The following is a 21,854-nucleotide window of genomic DNA, read 5'->3' on the forward strand; positions in this document are numbered from 1 at the left end:
AATACATTATCCTGATGCCCAAGGAAAAATAAAAATTCAATACTAAGTATACAGTATTAGTTTTTTTACGTTACCCCTGGTAAGTAATACCATCTAACTAAATGAAGAATGAAGTATGTTATCAATCATTACCAAGTCCTTTTGATATTTTTCTCTTCATTGCCATTTGGATTTCAAAGCCATTTATCTTACTTGAAAGGACCTTTAAGCACATGAATAAACTCTTTAGACATACTAGTGTTTTAAAGTTAGTCAATCCTAAAATTTCTATACAACTGGCTTCAACCTTACATTTAAAACCATTAAATCAGGCACCATTTATGGCAAATGCATTTTTGATTGAGTTACTGATTCTTTATTTCGAGAATATGGTTCTTTGACGACACTATTTCAACACAAAATTTACATAGCTTAATAATTATATAATTTAGTGTTATGTTAAAGTAATATTGTAGTTTAGGCAAAACTAAAAAAAGTAAGGAGAATTTAAAGTCTGTGTCCTTAGATCTTTGTACTAAATTTATAGTTAGTCATTATAAAACATCTATAGTTTTCAACATCGTTTACACCCTCTTAGATTTAAGACATTCTGTCAGTTATCTTGCTTTAATTTATATCAAAGTAAAATGAAAGTTCCATGTATCCTAACATCTTCAAAGTATTGTAATTTGCACACTGGTCAGAGGGGAAATGAAAGAGCAATTAAAATCATCTTTAATATAGTCAACTGCTTCCTTTAAGGCTTTGTACTAGGGATACTAGGTGCTTCAAAATATTATTATTAATAGTGTCAATGGAGGCCCTAATCAGCATGCAAATACCAGTCATACTTAAAAGGGCTTTAAGGTTACCGTGTACTATACTACCATCTTGTCTTATAGAACCATTACAAAAATATAGAAGAAATACTGAAACAGTTGTTTGTACAGTAGTGTCAAACCTCATAACAAGGCTCATAATAGAAATGTTCTCACAATCCTTTCTTAACAGAATATGTCTAATCTTTACAGAAGTATCTTGGTGAGCTTATTGCTAAAAAGAAACAAAATTAAGTTGTGGGAAAATGCATCCTTGGAAGAATATAGTAATTTTTACCTTTAAATTTTGTTTCTAGGTCTTAAATATATCAATCTGAATTGATGGAGTTACCCACTTTATAGTCTGTAAACGGGAAAGCGGGATTTGTGCCACCTTGGGTCATCATTATATATCCTTCCAACTGCTTGCCCATGTCACTCAGCTATAAATAAAAATGAGAGTGACACACCTTATGGTCACCTGTTTCTGAACTAAATACCAGGCCCCAACCCGTGCTATACACAGCCTTTTAAAATAGTTATTAAGCACAGTTCTCTTTCTTGTGGCTTGATCCATGTGCAAGCCAGTGGGAAGCACAAATGAGCTGAAGCATCCAAAAAACATGTGGTTGAGTTTGGATGTGGTTGGGTGTGTGGAGCACATTTTGACATGGGATCCTCAAGATAGGATTTTTTTTATTTCCGCTGTACAAACGATGTAGTTTGCCTAGGTTTGGGGCCATTGGCAGAACCATTTTGTGAACACGTTCCTTCCCTGAAGAACTGGACAAACACCCATGTTTCATTAAAATGGTTACACTTACTCTATGCTAGCTACTATGCAGAGCTATACCAAGGTTGTAACAAAATTTGTAACAATATTGGCTGTTGTTACTAGGCATATTAGTAATTGCACTGGCTACTGTTACTAACTGTTTTAGATCTGGACTAGGTTGCAAACTTTAATAAATGGGTTTGAAAAATTAGATTAAACTCTCATATAGACAGCACCTAAAAGTGAAGAGAGGGCAATAGTCTCCAGACTGGTGGATCTGAGACTCTGAATCTTAATTCACAAGTGAAAAAAATTACTATTTCAGATCTTAAAATCCACCAATCCAGTCTGTATTCCAATCTGTTTGTATACACAATGAGATTTGTATACACAATGAGATTTTGAGGGATGGGAACCAATGTAGGAGTATCTACCACTTTATCTATCCAAAGGATCATATTAATGATAAAACTTCCCTACTAGTGCAAAGTATTGATACTAAGATCTCAAATCCACTTATTTTACAGATGGGGAAACCAAGACACAGAAATGTTAAAAATATTTTCCCACATTCACACAGTGAGCCAGAGGCAGAACAAGGACCAAAACATGTGAACCCTGACTCCTATTCTCTAACTGCTTACATATCTGGCTTCCAGGCAACAAAATACTGCCTTTTCTGAGATGGACATACACAAAATGATAGTTGTGTTGCTAAAGCGTTAGCTTTCCTAGAATGACTTGAGGAGTTTTAAGTATCTTCCACCCTGACCATTAAAAATACAGCTCCTTCCTTATGATGACAGCCTTTCCCTTTTTCTGTTTAGGTGAGAGAACAAATGTAAATTTATGCCCTGATAAGAACTGCTTGACTATTTAACAATTCTCTGAAGTAACAAGAGACTTTGCTTAATTACTTTATGATTTAGAGAACATGAGTGGTCACTTTATTTTTATTCCCAAAATAAGTTTTTTCAGAAAGCATTAATCTAACAGAAACTGAATAAATTTAACTCTGGAGACAATTAATAACTAGAATTAGAATTGTTGATCCAATATATCCTAAATGTAAAAGTGCTGAAAAGGATGAACAATACCCTAAGAACTGGATGTATGACTGGCATCAGTAAACGGAGAAAAGCCCTCAATTTCTTGGCTAAGATCACCTTAAGTTTCTGAATTTTGAGAAACACTGCTAATGTACTTATTATCTGGTGAAAACTGTATTTGCCACCAAGGTGTCACAAAAGATCTTATAAATGTAACTCCTGTGACCAAGAAAGGACAATCTTTAGTACAAAATCAAGTTGAGAATTTTTTAAAAACTGCAACACCGTGGCCACCAGGTCTTGAACAGAGGTAACTGTAACTATACATAGTAACAGGCTTCAGAGTAGCAGCCGTCTTAGTCTGTATTCGCAAAAAGAAAAGGAGGACTTGTGGCACCTTAGAGACTAACAAATTTATTTGAGCATAAGGTTTTGTGAGCTACAGCTCACTTCATCGGATGCTATAGCTCACGAAAGCTTATGCTCAAATAAATTTGTTAGTCTCTAAGGTGCCACAAGTCCTCCTTTTCTTTTTATATAATCACAATCATCCCGTCAGACAACAATGCCAGTAGGATGGTGAGAGTAAAGGAGAACAGTTGGCAACGGACATAAAACATGCCAAAAATTAGACATCAAAAGGTGATTGAGAGGTCCACAGAGTCTTCTGAATCAACAGATAGTAGAATCTAGGATTTATGGTTGATATACTTTATCAACAGAAAGAGGTGATTCTACAGATGAAAATGTTGAGCCAATTAAGGTATAAAACAAATTTGATCCGATTTAGCAACAAGCCTAAATCCTTTCAAATATTTAGAGAAGACTTTCTGAATTGTTCTTACAGATACCAAGGGCTGAACTGTCTAAATCATGAAATATTCTTTGCAGGGACACTGTGACTCTTCACCTAGTCAAGTGCTGCTATTTTCATCCAGGGTTGTTGTTTTTTTACGAGTCATGTTAGAAACATGTTAGGTAACATGTTTTAGCAAACACATTGTTAAACATCACTTGGCACGCAGTACAGAGTAAGTATAGTGTTTAAAAATCCATTAGTTGGTCATTGTCAACCTAACACATTTTTAAATACAACAGTCTACTCTACATTGGGTGCAAAGTAGTGTAACTTGCATTTCTAACATGACTCATTTTCCCAGTGTAGACAAACAGCAAGATGCACAGATACAGATTGAGATAGTTTTTCTATTTTCTGACTGCATCTTTGAGTGCACAATGTTGAAGTGAGCAAACTACATCTAATGAAGAACTGGATTGTCCAAGAACATTCAATGGCAGTTGAACTGTAAAACAGAAGTTAAATGGATTAAGAGGTATTCTGAAGATCAGTAAGACAAATATGCAAAAACAAACAAGAAATTCTTTAAGTATGTCAGAAGCAGGAAGCTGCAAAAGAATCAGTGGTTCTTTAGACTACAAAGGTATGAAGGGAACAATTAAGGAGAATAAAGAACACTGAAGAGAAGTGAAGCCCCTGATCCCGCAAAAGTGTGTTTAACTTTATAACATGAATGAAGTTAATGCAATTACTCACATGCATAAAAAATTAAGCACATGACCTTGCAGGATGAGGGCCTAAATGATTACTTTCCCTAGATCTCCTCTTTTTAGGTAATAAAGAGGAGACACAATCAGAGATTAAGATGTTTGTAAAAAGACATGCTGGAACAAACTGATGATACAAAACCACTACAGATCTCCAGACTGGATGGCATGTATGCAGCCAAGATTTTTGAAGGAACATAAGAATGAAGTGTCTGAGCTGATAACAAAAACATGCAACCTCTCCTTAAAATCAGCTACAAACCTGGAGGAGCAAATATTGTAAATAGCTTTAAAAAGGCACTAAAGATGATCCTGGAAGTTACAAATTAGAGAGCTTTATTTCAGTTCAAGGCAAAATAGGTGAAATGATAAACAGAGCCTTAAAACATCTATGACACAGACAAACCAACATAGCTTGTGTAAAAGAAAACTGTGCATCTCCCGCCCGGGCTTCTAACTAACATATATAATTATGTATATATCATAATGTATATCATAGTTCTCCATTATCTACTATTTTGTTGAGTCTCAAACAATTAACAGACTGGGGAGGCTCAATTTTCTTTCACAGAAGCTGCATTGGATTGTCTTTTTTGTTATTTTTTATATAATTTTTTGTTACAGAGATGATGTAATAATTCCAAAACCAACCACTACAAACGCAGCAAATTCAGTTAAGGTTACATTTAAAGGAAATCCAAACCTGTTAAGCTAAGAAATGCAGAGTTAAGGCACCTAAACCACCTTAACTCTGGTCTATACTAATGTTATGCAATAACCATATGGAAAAAAGAAAAGGAGTACTTGTGGCACCTTAGAGACTAACCAATTTATTTGAGCATAGTTCAATAAAATGCTCAAATAAATTGGTTCGTCTCTAAGGTGCCACAAGTCCTCCTTTTCTTTTTGCGAATACAGACTAACACGGCTGTTACTCTGAAAAAAATAACCATATGATTATGACTAACACATGTTAGTGTTAGTGGTCCCAGAATAGAGTAAACTGATTTTTTTTTAATGAGATCTATTTTTTCTTCTCATGGTATCACTACAAGGAGGAGTTAAAATTGTTTGGTTACCCTGACTGCACTTCTTATCTTAAGATGATGTCGTTTTGGCCACTCAGTCAACAGATAGGTTCTTTTACCACTAAGGGAGAGTTAATCCAATCCTTTGGGTAACAAAATCCACCATCAAACATCTCACTTCAGCTTTTCTATAATTTATCTGCAAATAGCTTCCTCTTCCTTTCAGAGGCAAACTCAGAGCACTAAATTGTTCTAATCTGTATGTAGATTAATTGTACTTACTCTGTAATAGAAAAACATACAGCAGCGCTGTAGCCAACAAATGTGTGCTCCTTAATATTTTTTCTTGTTTTATTATCATTCTTCAATGTTTTTGTTTTACTATTAATGGGAACTGTAGCTAATGCCACTGAACTATCTACCAAACATGACAAATATATGGAAAGCAGTTGTAAAGAGAAGCAAGTAAACCATCAAACACCCAATTTCTCTTTCCTTTTTGAATATTGGTGTCTGACTGACCAATCATAAAGTGGGTCACCAAATTAGGACTGGTGAATATAAGGTCAGAGAGGACACATTGTAACAGTTGTCTAATGCATTCTGAAGAGAAAAAAGTAAACATGTTTCAAGTTGGCCTGAAAATCAGTGATAATGGTAAAAGATATCATTAAAGCAAAGGCAGGCCATATTTTAGATGAAGGTGGTATAATTCCATGAACACAGAGCACAAATATTGTACTTTGATTAGTAAACAGAAAAGTGCAATTACGTATAATTATACTGTTTTCCTATTTCTGTTTTAAGAAATAATTGCACCTGTTATAAAAATTTGAAATACATTGTACTTACAACAGACAATCCTGCCAACTTAACATTTTCTACATTTCTCTTCTCTCTCTTTTTTTGAGCACTAAGATTAATGGCTTTCAAACAGTATCTTTGTTTCCTAAGAGTGCATCAGTATTTTTAATTATATACTACTTGAAATCATAATTATGCTGATCACATTTTGGTATTATAAACAATGATTTTTGCCTCAGATGAACCCCTAGAACCTATCAACTCTTAAGGATTCTGCATATAAGCAGACATCTTTAGCAATAAAGAATACAGAGCAAAAAGTGATAGATGAACATATTTGTTTGAAAATAGAATGTTTTTTCAAAGTGTCTCAAAGCATCAGCTGCTATTAGGATCACGAAGAGAAAAATTACTTGCTGTATATTTCTGCTTCTCTGATATATTGCAAGATTCTCATTCCTGAGACTCCACAGCTCTCATAGCACAAAACAAGCAGAACACCCCAAGTTCTTAAGACATTTTGGTACCTAAGTACATCCTTAGCATAGGAAAGTACCAGATCACTCCCTTAGAGATGACTGCACACCATTGCTGCACATCAAGAAAGACTGAAAAAAGAATGGGGTCCTTTTCCTTAAAAGGGGGATGAGCAAAAGAGGACATGATAAAAAAATATACAAAATAAGGAATGGTTACTTACCTTATGCAGGAAATGGAATTCTTTTAGATGCATATTCGTCTGGGTGCTCTATTTCAAGGGAGCACGTGCCCCATGTGCCTTCAATTCGATTTTTTGGTAACAGTGCCCATATGGCCCACACAGGAGCCCTACACATCCTTATGCCCCGCACTGAGACTATATAGGGCTATATGGGCAAACCACCCTCAGTTCCTTCTCCACCGCATAGCCCCGGAGAGGAAATTCTGAAGAGGGGAAAGAGAGTGGGTAATGGAGTAGCCATAGGGGACACATCTCAAAACTCCAGTTACTGCACAAGGTGAGTAACCTCTCATTCTTCAAGTAGTGTTTCACTGGGTACTCACTTCAGGTAATTACAAAGCATTATCCCCAGCTGGAAAGAGGATCTTCAGAGTCGAGTCAAAGACTAAAGACAAGACTGCATTTCTAAGGGCAGCATCCAATCTAGAAGACCGGACCACCGCAAGTTTGGACCGAGTTGGGAGTGGAGTGAGAAAACAAAAATTCTGTCCCTTTGGCTGGCACAAAGTAACCCCCATCCTCTGGGTGGGAATGCAAGTGGACAGTTTGGCACACCCCTAACTGTCTCCAGTATGGCTTCATTAACAGGAACCAATTCAAGATACATCTGTAGTTCTCCAGAAACTCTGTGAAGAAGGTCCTGGATCCGTCTGAAGTCATCAGGGGGAGACGGAGACATAGGATTCTCCATTTCGTTTGGAGATGAAGATGGCAGTCTTACTGGTTACGGCAGAACTGCCAGATCCATGTGTAATGTACCTCCTCCACTGTAGGATCCAGGGGCAGATCTGAGTGATCCCTTAAAAGGGGAGGCAAGGGATGACTCCCTAGCAGATCAGACCAACTCTGCAAGGAGGTGCTGGTCCCCACAATCCCAATATATCCAGTAAGAGGGATCAACAAGTGGTTGTAGAGGCCTCCAAGGAATGGAGTACCAATAGATCTGAGTTAGATGAGGCAGAGGTTAATCCCAAACTGATGTAGGTCTTTTGGGTGTTGGAAGATATGTAGGATGGGATTCATCAGCTGGTTCAGAATCTCCTTATGAAGTGAAGGCCGATTCCGGCTCCAGAGGCAGTACTGTCGGTGCATCTGGAGGAGAGTTGACAAAGACACTGTGTGTTGCTTCTGTCCAATCCAGAGGTCGTCTCCCTTGATGGTGTTATCTCTCTGGAAACAGAGAGGCCTTATGGAGGGAATTCCGGATCCAGAAAAGCAAAAACATCCTGTGGAACAGCAACAGATTTAGATCTCCCCAGTGAGAGAAAGGTTCTACTTATCTGAGCCGCTGGAATCAGAGGAGATTGTGTAGCTGCCAAGGAAGACCGTGCCATGGATAGGAGAAGTTGACCGTGATCAGTCTTTGTCACTGCTGGCAGATCCTGGAGTTTAGGAAGTAATGCAAATGATGGTACTGATGGATAGTGGTTGGGTACTGATGTAGCCCAATGCTTTTGGGCTTTATTGTCTTGTCTCTGGGACTTAAGGACATCCTAAGTCCTCACACACCAAGCTGATGGGCTTGCTCGAGATGAATTTGACTTCTCCGAAGTGAATTTAGAGCAAGACTTAGTCTCATGCTTATGAGAGTGCTTCCTAGATTTCCGACAAGATCCCACTGGGAGGGATCTCTGAGGGTAGATTCTCCTGCACCAGAGGTGGACTTTACAGCAGTAGGTGCACTCCTTGTTGAATCAGACCGATGTATGAGAGGGGAGGGGTTTCCCTGGCCAGGGTCTAATTGAGGCCTCATGGCCTTCTCCATGAGGTATTTCTGGAGATGAAGTTCCCGCCCTTCTCAGGTACGGCTGGGGAACTATTGGCAGATACTGCACCTCGCCATGATGTGGGCTTCCCCAAGGCAGTACAGGCAGAGCTGGTGGTCGTTGCTAACTGACAAGGATCCCGGGCAGGAAACAAAGTGTTTGAAGCCCAGAATCCTGGGCATAGTTCAGTACTCGAACAGGGTATGGGTGTTTCCCCAGACAGAGTACACAAACCGTTAAAATTATTTACAAAGCTAAATCTAAATCTTATTTTGTAGGCTGAAGCTACAGACACTGGAGGTTCTGATCCAAATTGTGTGGCAGTGAAAAGGAACTAGAAAGATTGTCAGTCCACCCTGCCCTTTATCCCTGGATGGAGGCACAAGGTGAGCCAGGGTACACACACAGGCCAGCAGACACTACTTTAAAATTCTCTGGCTTTGGACGTGTGCGTAAACCCACAGTGGAATACAATAGGATTCCCACAATGACAGGTGGGAGAGCTTTATACTGAGATGTGAGAGATTGAGGAAAGGTCCTCTTCAACATCAAAAGGGGCATCTCCACCAGAAAACGATGGAGAATCAGGAGGTACCAAGGAGAGGTGTAATTCTGGTGACCGTATAGATCTCAGTACCAAGAGGTACTCAGTACCCATCAAGAGAGGAGACTTCAGCTCATCCAACACAAACAGGTCTCTGGAATATCTAAATCCCTATGGTATCTGATGAACTAATGGTACTGCAGGTAAAGCTCTACTTAGGTAGGTCCCTTGCAATGGAATTTGATGGTACCAATGATGCTGACTGCTTCAAAGTGATTGTTGGCTGAGGTGTATGGTTGGATTTTTGCAGTACTGAAGGAATCATAATGTTGGGTACCGAAAAAGGTGGTGGGAGGTCCATTGACACCTACCTGCTAGAAGTAGGCTGTTTCTCCCAGCTGCTCTGATCATGCTTTGATAGCACTGAAGCATGCTTCGGGTCATGTCCCGTAGAGGAGCTCAGAGTCTTAGGAGCATGGAGTCTTAACACTACCCAGACTGGTACCTGAGGGCTGGAACACTGTTAATCTTTCCAGAGATTGAGATCTTTTAGATGTAGGTTATTTATGAGAACTAGAACTCTTTTTAGAGAGCTTTCCCAGAACCTTCCAACTTCTTCCCTGAAGGTTTGGGTGACTGCAATGCCAAGGCAGACCGAGCATCGTTCTCAATCAGAGACTGATATATGGCAGTGGGTTGGGAGGGGAGAGCCACCTGACCTGAATCTGAGGCCAGGAAAAGAGATCATTTCATCACAGGAGTTTGAGCTTACTTGCCTGGGATAGAATTTTGGGTTTGATTTTTGATTCTCTTATATCCTTACTAATATATGTGAACAAAGACACTGTGTGTTGCTTCTGCCCAACCAGACGGGTTTGTCAGTATAATGAGAAAAGATAGGAATAGAGCTAAAGTATTACTGTGTATGGTGGGAGTGTAATATATGAGCATACACTGGAAGGCTGCCTGGCTCCTCTCTAGCCAAGGTCAAGCAACCACTAAGAATGTGGGGAAGGTATAAGAAACAGTACAAGCCAAAGAAATGCCCGTCTTTCACCCAAACACAACATCACTCCTTACCCGCCCATGGGATACAAAAGAGGCAGTACAAAGCCCTCAGCCTCATGACCCTCCAAAACGGAACATGACCATAAATTGTAAGGGGTGGGATCAAGGGTGTGCACTACAGCATAATTATGCCTGCTAAGAACGAGGAGTGGGGAACGGAACACTGGGAAAAGGCTCTGTGGTGTCAGAGCTTGCCTGAAACTAACCCCAATAAACATTACATTGCCTGCACTTTGGACTTCTGGTACTCTGCTTTCTGTTTGGGTGACAAGAACGATGGGAAGCAGTGAAGGGAAAAGTCCTTAACACCTGTCTCACCACATAAAAACAAGTTTGATCCTCTATGGGAATACCCATGTTAACCAATGGCCTTAGAATATTCCAGTCAATATCTGAGTTAGCAGGAACTACAGGTTCCTTAAAGAAAAACTGGACATTTGGTTCTCACAAAGGGACTTATGCTACTAAGCCAGAGCGCCCTTGGGACCAACCTTCAATGTGAAAGCAAGGTTTAAGTACAACGTTCCTTTCCCTACACCACAGGTAGGGCCCAGAGGATGGGACTCAGGTACAAAGAACACAGGATGACTGTCAAATCTTTCACTTTCTCTCAAGAGGCCTCCATCTCTTCCTGAAAAAGGTTATTCTTCTGTAGAGTACATGCTCAAGTTCTTCTTTTTAACATTCTGTCAGAAGCTAGAGGCCTGCAGACAAGCTCTGCTCTTACTACTATCTCTCCTGCATCAAAGGCCCCGTACACCTAATGCTGGGACAGGCCCACACACCTTTCCTCTACTCATTTAAGTTCATGATACTTGTCATGAGGAAGGAATCTGATGAGACCAAAGGCCTATTTTCCCTAAGGCTATACCTGCTCTTTGACCGGGCAGGTCACCACATTAATGGCTCCAGCCATTGACTGGTAACCTCTTAGTACAAATGAATTCTAGCATCAGAGTTCAAGTTCTGGGGCACAATACTGTATGTTTCCTTAGTCTTCCCTCTGGCCACATCCAAAGCTAGCATGACCACCAAGCTCATAACAACATAAGAGCGGCCATACTGGGTCAGACCAAAGGTCCATCAAGCCCAGTATCCTGTCCTCTGACAGTGGCCAATGGCAGATGCCCCAAAGGGAATGATCCGACAGGTTATCATCAAGTGATCCATGCCCTGTCACCCAATCCCAGCTTCTGGCAAACAGAGGCTAGGGACACCATTCCTGCCCATCCTGGCTAATAGCCATTGATGGACCTATCATCCATAAATCTATCTAGCTCCCTTTTGAACCCCACGGTTCACATGGGAAAATAGTGGATGACCTTGAAAAGAACGAAACTTTTCCTGAAAAATCTCAGAGACAGGACAGATGAGGTGTCCTGATATATCTTCACGAAATGGTCTGAAATAGGGTGCAATGGTGCAGAAACCTTCTGAGAGTAATTGTGATCTGTGTAGATTGCTGGAGTGACACTATTTCAAAATCTGCCAATTTAGTCAGCTTTTAAAGAAATTAGGGGGAAACAGAAATATATTAGGCATCAGAAGTTTCATCCCAGTCCAAACAACAGCCATCTCCCTGATCATCACCTTGCATCCATTCAGGTGACAATTGATTAGAGTGCCAGAAGCTTCAAGACAGTGTCTCAGAAGGTGTCAGCCCTGGTTGCACTAAGAACTTAGGCACAAGATACCAGGAATACCAGCACCAGGGCCAATGCTTTGTACATCAACAGAGCAAAACGCACTCCAACTGTGTTGAGAAGTCTGATAAGTGTCAAAGATGATACTGCATCCCTCAAGACAGTCTTGGAGATAACCTGGGGCAACTTGGCAAGGTCCCTGAATACACATTGCAGAGAGTCACACTGGTTCTGTCTCCTAATCCTGAAAGCTAAACAGAGCAAAAAAACAGAGGCTTTGATGCAGAGCAGCCAGGAGTCAAGGGCGTCACCAGAGATGCATCTTTCTATGCCTATTCCTGACTCTTCTTATGTGGTGCCTCATCAGGCAAACTGGGGCTGAGTACAGTCAACTTTAAGTGCATAGTTGAATCCTCTGTTTCAGACAGGATGTCACAGGATGCTTTGGTGATGAAAGCTAACCCAGTGAGTTCAGAGCAAAGCTGTACTAATGCAGGAAGTGTCAACCCTGAATCCCAGTGCTCAGAGGCTGAAATTGGCTCAGACTTACACTTCAAAGATTTCTCCTTTGAAGCATCCAGTGCATCCTCATACAGAGACAATGTGTAACTCTTGATGGTGTGGGGACAATATTTAAATGTTGGTGGTGGGGGCAATGTGATCATCTCACGTGTTGCCTCTGAGCTGAAGAGCAGCAGCAAAGTCTTAAGCACCAAGGCAGCAGTGAGCGAGTGCCTCAGGGAGCATCTCATGGCAGCCGGGCCCCACGGGCAGGGACCTACTCTAGGGGGTGTTGCCAGCCAGCGCCGGGCTCCTTTGGGGACGAGGCACGAGCATGTCAGGGGCGTGGCTCGGACCTGTGTCGCCCACCCTGCCTAGGGAACACCCAGCCATGCACCCCACAATTTGAAAACCTCTGTGGTAAATGGAAGGCAGAAATTTGGGGAGGTACATGACCCTGTGTCCCCACCACCACACACACACACACACACACACCCCGCCTCTGGCCTCATACCAACCTTATGAGGGTCTCCAAGAGGGGTCCCTCAGTAAGAGTCTGGACATGATCCCTGTAATATTTGACTGCTTAGGTGGTATACGTAGACAGTTTAACACTCCTGCACACTATTCTTGACTCCCAATTAGAGGATACAGTGAATCTGTTCATTAATGTCTTTCCCCATCTCAGAACTGGCGTTTCTTGAAGCTGATCAGCTATAAAATTGAAGGAATGAATGACAACCTGAGAGAAAACACAGAAACCATGCAAGAAGTTTCACAGTTGAACAAAAGCAGATACTTCAAAACAGGCCCCAAAGTAAGAAAGCCGAACTACCAAAATGTTGACGAAAAGCTGAGTGATTAAAAGAAAATCAAGAGCACCTAAGTACCAAACCAACACCCTAAGACAAGTGTGCCAAAGAACTCAATGCTCAAAGAAGAGGCTGAGCTGCAGAACTGAAGTTTCCCCTAAGGTCAGAAGGTGTACACTTGTACCAGTTACTATTGCCCTTAGGGAACGAAAACCTTAAGTACTTGGGAAGTAGACTGGTCTTGAGCTGGAGAGTGGAGACCCAGCAGTGAGAATCCTGCACCGGTAGTAGCTTTAGAAGTAAAGGTTCTAAAATAGAATCCATTATTCAAGTTAGTGATGCTAACCATCTTTCTAGATGAACATCTCACAATATATACAGTTGTGTAATTTTGAAGCCACTGGGGAACAGTAAAGTTAAAAATATCTGAAAAAATATTTCTTAACATTTCATAGCTTGCTAAAAGTTACCGAATAGAGGTATCGTTGGTTAAATTGTTGCATAGCTCCCTGTAGTTGGTTACGTTGAGACTGCCACTGCTCGAAGTTCCTGACCGATTCCATGGTTGGTCGCTGCCATGTTGTTGTTCTCGTGTTATGATCCACATAGTAAACTCTTCCACGATCATCAACCCTTCTTTCCCAGCTAACAAACAAAAATACTAATGTTAAGAGCTATATAATTTTCAGTAAAAAGTACAAAACTAATTTTCTGTGGTACACTAAATTCTTAGCTAACGTTTCAGTTCCAACATAGAGATGAGAGATAGGCAGAAATTTTAATTTCTGCTGTATATAACACATTGGTGTTCTGTTTCTGAGACTTTATGTAAATTTCTAGAAACAACTATTAGCCTTCCAAAGGAAACAGTCTCAACTATTCTTCTGCACAGCTAGACCAAAAAGGTCATAAAATAAGTACCCTTTAAATTTAAACATTAAATAAAAGGATAAATAATTCAACGTTATTAGCAGCAAAAGATAAGCACAGGCAATAGATGTAACACTAACATTCACATAAAAGTAGCTATGATGATCCTGATCATTATCTGGTAAAGATTTATGCTGTTTTATTTTGTTTTGGGGAAAGAGGGGTGTTGCAATATATGTGTGGTATTGCTTTTATGAACTTCTGATTTCAAAAAATACTACTTGTATAATTATACTTTTTTCATGTAATAACAAAATGTAATAAAAATACTTTTTGGTACTAACGTAAGTAAAACATTCATAGTAGTATATAAACTTTCATTACCCTGGCGGTAAAGGCTGTGGTCTTTCCCATGTCGTAGTTCGTGTGTTGTGATCAACATAATAGGTTCTACCATGAGGATCCTTTCTCTGTTCCCATCTTAAACAAAAGACATGTCTTTAAACAACACAAAAACGTTGTCTTCTGATTAAATTTTCAGACAAGCAAAAAAAAAAAAAATGTCTGGTAGTGAACAAATGGGTTATCCAATCCTAGTCCTTACTCTAAAGGCTAAGGGTCAAATTTGCCCACTCAGAAAAGGCTTGTGTGCCACATTATGTCCTATCTTACGTTAATTCTTTTTACCCTCTACTCCTAGGTGGATTCTGCACCAAAAAGTTAAAAATTATGCAAATTGCTGCATATTTTATTTGTCAAAATAATACAATATAATCGCACCACTTACAATTGTTTTGATAATTTATTTAAACTACAATACAGAAAAAAGTCACAATAACTATTCAGCGTTTCTTAAACACATGGTAACTAATACCCTGCATTCCAGTTATAATCCTGGATTTTAATTTAAATTACATTACAGAACACCAAACAGCGCATGCGTGCACACACACACACACAAAAGTAGAATGTCATTTTAACTTGCTCAGACTTTCACACATGAAAGTCATACAGTTTTGCTAATTATTGTCCTGGACCTGGCTGGGTACTTTGGGAAGTACTTGCTTCTGATTGTCCTGACATTTTATTGATCTTGTAGGTTTTTGTAGAGTCCAGACACACGGATTGTGTGGAAGGTTGGTTTTGTATGAGAGAGTCTCCAGTTTTAAGAGCTCATTCTTGATCTTCTCCTGTTTGCTGTACCTGCTACCCAAGATCCATAAACCTGGAAATCCTGGACGCCCCATCATCTCAGGCATTGTCACTCTTACAGCAGGATTATCTGGCTATTCAGACTCTTTCCTCAGACCCTACACTACCAGAAATCCTAGCTATCTTCGAGACACCACCGACTTCCTGAGGAAACTACAATGCACTGATGATCTTGAAAACACCATCCTGGCCACCATGGATGTAGAAGCTCTTTACACCAATATTCTAAAGAATACTGGCCATACTTACAAAATGTGAGGCTGCATCCTAGAAAGCAGTGACTCTGAAAAGGATTAAGGGGTCATAGTGGACAAACATCATGATGATGTGGCAAAAAAGACTAATGTGATCCCTGGTTGTAAATACAGGGGCTTAGCACAAGTAGGAGTAGAGAGACTATTTTACTTCTGTAAATGGCATTGGTGAGACCGATACTAGAACACTGCATTCAGTACTGGTGAGCATTTTAAAAATTATATTGAAAAAAATGGAGAGGGTACTATAAAGAGCCATAAAAGTGATTTGAGGGCTGGATAAAATGCCTTACAGTGAGAGACCTAAAGAGTAAAATCTGTTTAGATTATCAAAAAAGAAACTGAGAGGCGACTTGATTACAGTATATAAGTACATTCACAGGGAGAACATACCAGGTACCAAAAGGCTCTTTAGCTGAGAAAGATGTAAGAACCACCAATGACTGGAAGCTAAAGTCAGATAAATAAGGCACAAATTTAAAAGTGAAGGTTGATTAACCATTGCAACTAACTAACAATCCAAGCGTTGGATTCGTCAACTCTTGAAGTCTTCAGATCAACACTAGATACTTTTTTGGAAGGCATGCTTTAGTCAACACACAAATTATTAGACTCAATACAGGGCTAACTGGGTGGAATTTAAGGGCCTGTAGTATAAAGGGATCAGATTAGATAATCTCATGGTCTCTTCTGGCCTTAAAATCTATTTATGGAATTCTCACCTCCAACCAGCAGTAGCTAGCATTTAGGCCACTTCAAAACCAATACTAATGCCTTTGTAGATCAGTGGCTGCAGTTATCCTCTTTCTCCCCACCCCACACACACAGAGTGTTTTGGGGCCAGTGGATATGACCAGTGCATTGATCCCCTGGACACATCCCTACCGTTCCACCAGCTCACACAACCCTTCTTTCTCCTACCACTAGTGTGCAAAGCTTCAGTGGAGTTCGATCCCCCTAAACAGGGTCATCCCCAAAACTGTGGCAGTAGTCATACTGCTAGAGAAAGAGCATGAGAATGACTCTGTAGCCTTGTGGTTAGGGTTCTCACCTAAGGTGTGGGAAATGCAAGTTCAAGTCCGTGTTCCAATGACTATTTATTTATAAAATGTGGAACAACTCCAACAGGACAGACTGAAAAAGACCACAACAGAGCATCCCATCCCATCACTCAGCCCAGTAGCTAGGTTTCAGAGTAGCAGCCATGTTAGTCTGTATCCACAAAAAGAACAGGAGTACTTGTGGCACCTTAGAAACTAACAAATTTATTAGAGCATAAGCTTTCATGGGCTACAGCTCACTTCATCGGATGCCTCTAAGGTCCCAGTAGCTAGGACACTATCCTGTAATGTGAGAGACTCACGTTCAAATCCTCTCTCTAGCATTCCATGAGAGTACTCTAACTACTGGGCTAAAGGTTATAAAAGGGAGATCCCCCTCATACCCACTGGCATTTCATGAATCTAGCCCATTGATATTCTGAAAATTGAAACTCAAACTTAAACTAACTCATTTCTCCACATTAAAAAAAGAGTCTAGAGGACCAAGCTGTGGCCATGTTTTTTTAGCCACAGCATTAGAAGTTTTATGTTAACATATATTAAGAAGCGTGGCAGAGGTTCAATTCAGGAGTACAGGAAGAATGTCTTTGAGCACCCAAACCCCTGGGATTTGATGTGCCACCTGTTTCATGTAAAAGTGAAAAAGCGTTAGCTGGAGATGGGGCTTTCAATGGAAGCACCCCCGTCCCAGTGGAAGCATTGTGCAAAGAGGAACAAGTAGTCCCTCTGTAGCTTACTAAAGCACCAAACACAGGAAGCAGGGGATAAGGTAGCAATGAAACTGGCTAAGCGCAAGGGACAGAGTGCCCTTGTAAGTACAAGTCTAAGTTCCACTGAAGCAGTGATCAATAGATCAGGCAACAGTAAATAAACATTGCCACTGAAGTAATGTTTTCCACTCAAGGAGACAACATATTTCCAAAAAAGTTAAAAAGTCCAGTCAACCTATGTTTTAGTATACCCTTAAAATGTGCTTCAGTTTCTGTTAACTTCAGTAAGCACCTCTCAATTCTAGTTTGCAAAGTCATGTGACAGCTAATAGGACAGCTTCAGTGTTAATGCTGTAGTTGCAAGCACCATGACTACCTTGGAATTTTATAATTTCTATCCTTTTTACACACACATGCACCCCCTTTACAATTTCATTTGTATTCAGCACATTTTTGGGACACAACTCCAGATACCCCTGTTAGTGTCAAAGTATTTTCAATACATTTTTACTGCATTCTTCTCCCCCACACAAACACTATTTTTGATCCCTACATATGTAACAAGCTTCAAAAGTAGATGAGCAAGGAACTATGCCCCAAGTATGGAATAAGTTTAAATATCTCAAATGAAGATTCTTTCTGCCCAGAATGTCTTGAGGCTCTTCTATAAGGTCATATCACTGTCTCAGCAAACAAGCAGCCTGTTATTAGTTTCTGGCACCAAAAGCTTCCACCCAGTTAGGACTGCAATACTGCAAAACTATTTTAGATCAAATAACTATGTCTCAGCCAACTGGACTGTATTTGGCAATCCAGAGCCATAATAAAATCTCTGTGTCTATATATAAATGTGTTCAGGCCAGACAGGATTAGAACATATTATTAATTAAAACCAAGCCCACATACCCTGGTGGCAAAGGTTCTGTACTGGTACTACCAGGCTGCTGTCTCACAGGTTCCCCAGATGCACTTGAAGATTCCCTTGGTTTTGCTGCTTCTGCAGTGGTGCTGCTTCTGGTATTAGAGGATGCAGGGTCTGTGGTAGTTACAGCTTCAAGTCCAGCAGACACAATGGGGACTGTAGAAGATGTGCTGTTTTCAGAATAACTAACTGTTTCCGTTGTTGATAGAGGTTCTGTAATTGTGTTAGTGCAATCTGTAGACATGGGGGTTTCTACAGAACCCATAAAAGCCTCAGAGGCAGAATTATCAGCTTCCGGTGCAGTTGACGATGACTCACCATTAACTGGGAAGCACAAAGTAAGAACATTTTATACAACAGATAGCTTTTTGATACAATTTATTTTTTAAATGATAAACATGAAGTAAATTTCATCCACTGAAAGAAGATATACTTTTTAAGATTACACCTTCTAGATTCTAATGAGCTATGTTCCATGTTGCCGAAGACTTACAAGTAAAATGGCACAAGAGGCAGCTTCTTCAATTAAGGCTGTGCTTCCCCTACCTCTATTACAGACCTTTAGCCAATCTCCAATCCATTGTGAACATAAGATAATTTACTTAAACTCTAGTTTATATATGTAAATAAACGAAGGGTGGGTACTTGCAACCAGAGTTCAAGATGACTCTGTATATTCACAATATGGGTAACGCGCCAACGAGTGAAGCGTAATGGTGGAACATTCTCCAACCAGTACCTGTTGGAGTGAGTGCATGTGTATCCTCTACTCCTTCCCTCAGTGTCTTTAAATGTTCTGATGGCAAGGCTATATAAGGAGGCATTGTGCACCCTACCACCTCAGTTTCTTCCAACTGCTGACCAGGAGAAAGCAAAATAGGAACGAGGAAGAAGGGAGGGTGAGCAGGAAGTGTGAATGTGCAGAGTCATCTGAAAGAAATAACGGTTACCTGCCTTTTGTAACTGTTGTTCTTCGAGATGTGTTGCTCATGTCCATTCCAAGTAAGATGTGTGGGCACGCCGGACTTGGAATGGATATGAGCAAGCACTCGAAGAACAACTCTGGTTAGAAGTAACCTTCATTTCTTCTTTGAGTGACTCTACATATTCCCACTTAGGAACAGTTTCGTAAGGAGTGCTGAAAAACTCAGGAGGAGGGAACAGACTTGAGCAGGGGGTTGGACTAGATGACCTCCTGAGGTCTCTTCCAACCCTAATCTTCTATGATTATTAAAAACAATTGAAGTGCTACTCCACCAAATCTAGCATCCACTCTTGAAGCCAAATCCAAAGCATAATGTTTAGTAAACATAAAGTGACTTCCAAGTAGCAGCCTTACAGATTTCCCCAACAGGAACATGTTTAAGACGAGCAAAAGATCCTGCCATGGCCCTTGTTGAATGAGATGTCACAACTTTAGGCACAGTGACTACTGCTAACTTGTGGCATTCAAGGAAACACTGTTTTACCCAACTGGAAATCTGTATTTTAGCATATAAATTATAACCCATATGATTCTTAGTAGAATAAACAAATAACCAGAAGACCTCCTAAAATCTTTAGTTCTATTTAAACAACATGCTAATACCCTTCTAGCATCTGAAGTACATATAGCAGATTGCCCTTTATTAAAACATGGCTTTTGGAAAAAGCAGTGGCAAATTAATTGTATGTTGTGAAACTCTGATAATATTATTGGTAAAAACGTGGGATCAGGTCTAAGACCACCATGTCTTTTTGAAAAATAGTAAATGGAGGGTTTGTCATCAAGGTGTGTAACTTGCTCACCCTTCTCCCCAATGTGATAACAACAATAAACTAATAATAGATAAATAAAGAACACTCACCAAGGAATCAAAGGACAGCATTGTAAGCCTAGCCTCCACAATTCCCTCGCTTTCAATTATGGACTGGTTCCTAACCCTTAGTTTAAAAGATGCATATTTCCATATTTTTATCTGGCCAAATCATCAGAAGCACCTCCATATAGTGGCAGCACGAAGATATTATCAGTACAAGGTCTTGCAATTTGGCCTTTCTACAGAGCCAAGTGTTTTTACGAAGTGCCGTCCTGCAGTAGTGAGACAACTTAGAAGACAGGGTATTTTTGTTTATACATACTTAGACACTGACTGCTGAAGCCTTATTCACAAGAAGTTCTGCTAGATTGTACAGATTTAGGATTGCTTCTGAATATCACATTCAACAAAAAGTGTCCTCTCTTCAGTTCAGGAGCAGGAAACAACAGCCCCCCAGTACAGTCCAGCTTTTACCTCAAAGGGACTTGTCATTTCAGAAAATGTTCGGATCACTGTTTTAAATTCTCAGACACAACATATTTCCTCAGCACTGGTATGAGCATCCTTCCAGCCACTTAACTATATGTCTTTTCTAAATCTACAAAAACTCAGAAACTATCCTGTTAATACTCTAGCCACAAGGGCCACATGAGGACTAGTAGATTGACCCGAGGGCCGCATCACTGACCCCCACCCCCGCTGCCCCGGCCCCACCCCCACTCCCCCCCTTCCATGAGGCCCTACCCCGCCCCACCTCTTCCCACCCCTTCCCTGCCCTCATTCCAACCCCTTCCCCAAAATCCCCAACTCATCTCCGCCTCCTCCCTGCCCCCAAGGGGTACAGGAGGGGTGCAGGGTGCTCAGGGCAGGGGTTTGGGGTGCAGGAGTGTGGGATACAGCAGGGGGCTCAGGAGGGGTGCGGTGGGGTTCAGCAGGGGGCTCAGGGCAGGGGGTTGAGGTGCAGGAGGGGTGCAGCAGGGGGCTCAAGGCAGGGGGGTCTGGGTGCCGGGTGCAGCGGGTCGAGGTGAAGGAGGGGTGCGGCGGGGGCTCAGGGCAGGGGGTCCAGGTGAAGGAGGGGTGCGGCGGGGGCTCAGGGCAGGGGGTCCAGGTGAAGGAGCGGTGCGGCGGAGGCTCAGGGCAGGGGGTCCAGGTGAAGGAGGACCAGTCGAGTTGTAGGAGCAGGATTTTATAATTCTACTATAAGAATTGATGTAAACTTTGATTTCATTCTGCCAGCCACCCTTTTTGAATAACAGAAAGGAATGACTGTCTGAGCCTGGGATCCTGTTTCCCATATGTATTACAATTAGGACCTGTTATAAAGTTTAGTTAGTAAAAGACCGGATTTTGTATTGTGTCTATGATAAATAGATTAGAGAAATGTTGAGGGCCTAAAGCCCCGATGTGAATTGTTTTAGTTATAAGATTTAGCAAGACTTAATTTACAATGTATTCTGTATACCTTTGAAGGTTTCTGTGAGAGACTGTTTGTGTGAATGAGGAATGCATGCATCAGGAAAAGATAAGGTGTGAAAGCCATCACAAATGTTCAGATGGTCAAGAAAAAGTGAGAGACTTGGAAACACCAGGAGACAATCAGAAAATATCCTTTGTATCCAAGGCTAAACATGTTAGCAGCATTGATGACCTCAGAGGAGAAGCAGGCACCCCTGAAGGCGAGACAACAAATAGGATATAACGATGGAAAGCCCAACAATAACCATCAAATGATAACAGCAGAAAACCCCAAGATTAACACTACTTAAGGACTAATGATTACAGGATGACACTGCAAAATGCATGGACTCAAATGGGAATTTACAACTATAAAGCTGGGGTGTTTTGCCATGGAACTCTGGGTTCAGCACTGCAAAGCCTCACAGCATCGGATCGTGACCGACAGAGCCTAGCTCCTCACTCGTGCTCAATCTAACTGGCCATTAGATTAACTT

At 40.8% G+C, this 21,854-nt stretch overlaps 1 protein-coding gene across 4 annotated transcripts in view; it reads right to left on the reverse strand.

The window, feature by feature from the left end:
- WWP1 (WW domain containing E3 ubiquitin protein ligase 1) overlaps positions 1–21,854 on the reverse strand; it is a 180,587-nt gene that overhangs the window by 58,384 nt on the left and 100,349 nt on the right. For all 4 annotated transcript variants that reach the window (XM_073330654.1, XM_073330652.1, XM_073330653.1 and 1 more), the window contains 3 exons: positions 18,088–18,427; positions 14,329–14,424; positions 13,545–13,719 (listed from right to left, as the gene is read on the reverse strand). In XM_073330654.1, coding sequence (XP_073186755.1) covers positions 13,545–13,719; positions 14,329–14,424; positions 18,088–18,427 — 611 coding nt within the window. The remainder of the gene's footprint in view (positions 1–13,544; positions 13,720–14,328; positions 14,425–18,087; positions 18,428–21,854) is intronic.

This window comes from Lepidochelys kempii, chromosome 2, assembly GCF_965140265.1.
Source record: "Lepidochelys kempii isolate rLepKem1 chromosome 2, rLepKem1.hap2, whole genome shotgun sequence".
NCBI classification, from domain to species: domain Eukaryota; kingdom Metazoa; phylum Chordata; order Testudines; family Cheloniidae; genus Lepidochelys; species Lepidochelys kempii.